The 5,129-nt window shown below is 46.7% G+C and overlaps 1 protein-coding gene across 1 annotated transcript; it reads left to right on the plus strand.

Annotated features, from left to right (window-relative positions):
* The first annotated feature begins 2,590 nt into the window (after nt 1-2,590).
* On the plus strand, nt 2,591-4,721 carry LOC144139806 (uncharacterized). The gene is made up of 2 exons (XM_077672060.1): nt 2,591-2,899; nt 3,333-4,721. Exons 1-2 carry the CDS (start codon nt 2,789-2,791, stop codon nt 4,719-4,721), a joined length of 1,500 nt encoding a protein of 499 aa, XP_077528186.1. The 5' UTR covers nt 2,591-2,788.
* Nucleotides 4,722-5,129: the final 408 nt, after the last annotated feature.

The raw sequence follows: 5,129 nt of genomic DNA on the forward strand, positions 1-5,129 counted from the left end.
CCCAGAGTGATGACAATGTGTTGCAAATCAAAGCCAAACTGAATTTACTAGAGGTGCATGAGTGGGTGATTTTACGTGAGCCTCTGGTTCTGCCTAATGGTACCACTTCAATGATAATTTGCAGTTACCACGCTCATTGTGGTATTGCTCCAGCCCATTTACGCCACTCCTGGCAGTGTTACGTCGGTGTAACGGAAAATGTGAAAGTTTTAATTATTGCTGGCATTTTTTTTAACAAAACTTCTTTTTCGGGTAGAATGGGGTTGAGTCAGCTACCAAAGGGTAATTCTTCCAAGTTGGACAATGTTGTATTTTGTCTTCATGACCCCTTTACGGGATGAATTAATATAGCAATCAAAAGCCACGCTGACTACTTAACGGGCGATGTTCTATGTCACCTTGTTTTTCGCAGGCCCAATGCTTATTGTAGGTGCGCAGGACGTAGCCCTCCTTGCAGTAGCAAATCTTCTGCGGCTGCCTGCACTCCGAGTACTCCACAGTGCAGGTGTCGTACGGACAGGGACCGAGGTGACCTGTGACAAACGACACAATCACTTATTCTAGGTTGTGTTCCATTCGCGTTCATGCACCACAACGCACCAGTGAAGGCTGCACCATTTATTTTAATCATAGCCCCATGAGGACAGGAGGCTTTCCGTTTTTCCACGCTCTCACCGAGGGGCGATGGACCAGAGGTGCTGGAGGAGCGATGGCTCCTCCTCTTTTGCACGTGGAGTAGCACGGTACCCCAGTCAAAGGGCACCTGAAGGCTGCTGCTGAGCCCCGACGGTTCCGGGAAAGCAAAGTTAATTCGAAGAAGGCAAAGTGCATAAGGATTGGATGGATGATTGGACAGGTTGCATAATAACTTAAGTTCCACGCGATTATATGGGTCAACCGACGCCTTCAACTCATCGGCTCTTCGTCGCGTCATACGCTTGTGGAACGATCTCCCGATTGACATCGCATCTCAATCAGACCCTGAACAATTCCGACAACTTCTGCACTCTTTCCTTTAGTCATAGAAACTTAGACTGGTTTTTTACAACTGTTTGTGCCACCTCCTGTATCGCGTTAATGTCGTTATATTCAATTGTTATTACTAGAGACCGGAACTTTAGGCAAAATGCCTGTTTTTTATTCCAGTCCGTATCGAGCCTATTTAACATATAAGCATGAACTAAAGGAAGGGGAACATTTTAAGCAATAGTTGATTGTGCCTATACGTGCCTATTTTGAGGTTCGTGCCTATACAAGCTTTTAAGCGCCTATAAATGCCTTTTTTGTGCTGTCGAGTACAGACTTTGCCTCAATCAGTCGTATATCTCGATGGAAAAAAAGGAAATCTATTGTTGGACTGATGGGAATGCATGAGCATCTTGTCTCTCTCCATTGCTAACTTGAGGCCTCGCCCGATGCTCATTCCTTTCTCTTCAGACATCCGCCACGCAGAGTTTCTTTCACCCCACTCAGTAAAGCGTATAACCACAAAAATATCATCATCTTCTTCCTACACTATGCCAACCATGCTTAGCGTTCTAATAATCTCAGCGGTCTCGTTTTCTCGCTCTAGCAGCGGCTTTGGCTGCCTGTCTTTCCTTTTGTAGTCTGCCAGTATCGCCATTAGCCGCAGTATTTTTCATTTCTTCCTCGTTTGCCACCCTAAACTGGCTGCGTGCTCGATAATTATACAACGCGGGCAATCAGTGGCAGGAGTCACAGAGACCCGCCGAGACTCCCCGTAACTGACGGGCACGTCTGCAGAGGCAGCTGCCGCTCAGTCGCACTCCTGTTAAAGTATTCTTAGCACCGTCGCTCTCGTCACTCACGCAGCCGGCGATCTCTAAGCGCTATCTCACTTTACCGTTTTTGGGTTTATGTCGCTGGCTGTTTGACAGAGTGACGCGTAGCGACGGAAATATTACCCGAAATGCCCTATATATTGTTCGCGCAATAATACAGTGCTAACAGTGGCATAAATTGTTTTGTCACAGACAGGAGAACACGTGTTTTGAGGAGTGGTCTCGTCGAATTTAGTCTGCAAGGCATGCAAGGTGAAAATAAAGAGTACGCGTTGTCCCCCAACCAGTCGGCGTGCAGCGAGTATAGAAAACAGTATGTTTGTGAATGGGGGTATGAAGTAATGAAAATGACGAGGCGCGCTCGCGTTGGAAATGGGTTCGCACTGGCTTGTTTGGAAGAAAACAAGAGAGCAATTGAAAACGTTGTATTTAGCATTTTTAAGGGTTTTTATTGAATGCTAGCGGCATAAAAAGATTCTTGCGGGTTCCGTCGGCGCGTCGTCTGCTAGCGCCCCCAACGATAGCGTGCAAGCGCCAGCCTGCGAGGGAGCCGGCCAATGGAAGCCCTACCTCTCAAGGCCAGGACGGTACTGCGGGAAAGCACAGCTACTCTCTCGGCAAGATGCGCAACATTGACTTTCACGCCTTTCCTTCTGCTTAAAAAATTGCAAATAAATCTGAACCCTTTCCCACTTATTTACCTCGGACGGGATTTCGAAAAGCCTTTCTAAACAATGCAAAACAATTACAAATTGCTCGCGAATCCCTCCGCCCCCCCCCCAAAAAAAGGTCGGATTTGTTTGGTGTCGAGAATATTGCAGCGCAGATTGCACGCGGGCGAGGCTAGAGCGTGCCCTAGAGAGGCAGCGCGAGGCTAGCTTGTGGCAAGATTAAGAGAAAACCTATTGACCCTATCACTACAGCCAGCACGTCAGCGTAGTTGGCGTTTCTGCTCTCTCCGTAATCCGTCCGAAGCCTGCCGACGAATGCCGAAGATTAAGACGCCGAAAAGTGTCCTTATCCGGCAATGGACCAGTGGATCGCAGTGCTACACCGTCGACGGAGAAACAGTATTCTGCCAACCCTGCGGAAAGCAGGTGAGAATACAATACTTTCCACTTGATCTTAATTAACGATATCATGCACTTGACGTGAACACTGGACCAACCGTAAACGTGACGCCTCCAACAGTGCTTACGCTAAATTTATTCTGAATGCTCAGAACTTGCCAATAATGTGCGTTTTAAGAACTTTTTACGGTAACTGCTATTCATTGTTGTGCAATGTTTGCAACCTAATTCGGGAACTGGCTTCCTTATTGAAAATTTCCGGCACAGTGTTGGTCGGATTGTTGTATAAGCATCATGATTTTAAAAACGGTTACCTGCTATTGCGCAGCTGGCCAACTTCGCCATTCCTTGAGCTATTGTCAGGTTTACAACTCTACATGACTAAAAGCAAAAGTACACTAGCAACGTTTCACGTGCCTTACGCAATATCTTAGTTTTCGTTACTGTTTTCTTCGCGCAGGTACCCTGTGAAAAAAAGTTCCACTTGCAGCAGCATGAAAGAACAGCACTGCATCAAGCCAATGCTCTGCGCAACCAGCCGTCGACATCAAGACAATCGTTCCTGGCTGAAAGTATTGCTCAAGGAAAAAAAAGTGAATTCAGCGCTGACCTGTGCGAAGCATTAGTCGCTGCTAACATCCCTTGGGCGAAAATCGAAAACAAGACTTTCAAGAATTTCTTGCAAAAGTACTGCAAACAAAAGGTACCATCAGAGTCGACTCTTCGCAAGGAGTACCTGCGACCACTGTACGAGAAGACGCTACAAGAAATTAGAAGAGAAATCGGTGAATTCCACATTTGGATTTCTGTGGACGAGACGACAGATGTCACCGGACGAGTACTCGGTCACTTTGTAGTCGGAAAGCTTGACGCAGAAGAGAAAACAACACCCTTCCTGGTTTGCTCAAAAGAGCTAGAAAAAACTAGCGGAGAGACCATCGCCCGCTTCGTGAACTCGTCATTGAAGCTTCTGTACCCCTCCGGAGCCCACGACGACCGAGTACTGCTGCTCTACACAGATGCAGCAGCTTATATGCTTAAGGCTGGTGCACTTCTCAAGGTTTTTTACCCAGAACTATTGCACGTCACTTGTCTTGCTCACGGGATTCATCGGGTGTGTGAAGAGCTACGAAAGTCGTTCAGTTCGGTCAACGAACTGATAGCTGTAGGGAAGGCGGTGTTCCTCAAGGCTCCTTCCCGCGTTCGTGCTTTCAGGGAGCAGCTGCCGGGTGTACCTCTTCCACCGGAGCCTGTTGTTACCCGCTGGGGAACTTGGCTGACGGCAGTGGAATACTACAACCAACACTTAAACGGTGTCAAGGCTGTTGTAAGCAGCTTTGCTGAAGATGAGAGTGTCGCCGTGAGAAGGGCCCAGAAGGTTCTACATGATGTTACACTTGCATGTGACTTGGCCTATTTGTGTGCCCATTTCACGTTCTTGGCAACAACAATACAGAAACTTGAAAGTTCGGGCACAACGCTGACTGAAAATATTCAGCTGATTTTGGACGCACAGGAAAGGTTCGCTAGTGCTCCCAGGGGACCGGTTGCTGACAGAGCTATAGAGAAGCTTAAGTCTGTGTTGGACAGAAATCCCGGATTTTCGACGCTGACGGAACTGTCTGAGGTTTTGAGCGGCGGACATACCGCGATTCCAGATGGAATCAAAACATCCAACGTGCCAAAGTACAAGTACGCTCCGCTAACCTCAGTGGATGTGGAGCGTTCTTTCTCTGCGTACAAGACGATATTGACTGACAGAAGGCACAACTTCAAGCCCGAAAACCTGGAGATCGTGCTTGTTTGCCACTGCTTCCACAGCCTTTCGCACAGTGTTGCGTCACCCTAGATATCTTGAAATCGTCACCCTTGAGTGTTTTATGAAGAAAATAAAATTGCATTTTCAAAATACCGATGTTTGTAGCCTGTGTTTACTCTAAACCGAAAAATTGCACTGAAATACGCCGCCTGAGTAAATATTATTCGAGCCTATATATGCCTATATGGTAGTACTTAGTGCCTATATATGCCTAAATTTCAATTTTGAGCGCCTTCAATAGGCGCCTAAAACCCGTTTTTTTAGTGCCTAAACTTCCGGTCTCTAGTTATTACTCAATTTCCTCCTGCTTACAGATTAAGGTCGTATGTGTCGTTTGGTAACACAGCACACGCTCTTTTTTTTTTACAGCTTCACACTTTGTGACCGCCTGCATTTTTGTAGTGTATAATATTCTTATACGTACGAAATAGAACTGTT

Source organism: Haemaphysalis longicornis, unplaced genomic scaffold (genome assembly GCF_048455015.1).
Source record: "Haemaphysalis longicornis isolate Haplotype H1 unplaced genomic scaffold, Haemaphysalis longicornis Haplotype H1 scaffold_5, whole genome shotgun sequence".
In the NCBI taxonomy this organism is placed as follows: domain Eukaryota; kingdom Metazoa; phylum Arthropoda; class Arachnida; order Ixodida; family Ixodidae; genus Haemaphysalis; species Haemaphysalis longicornis.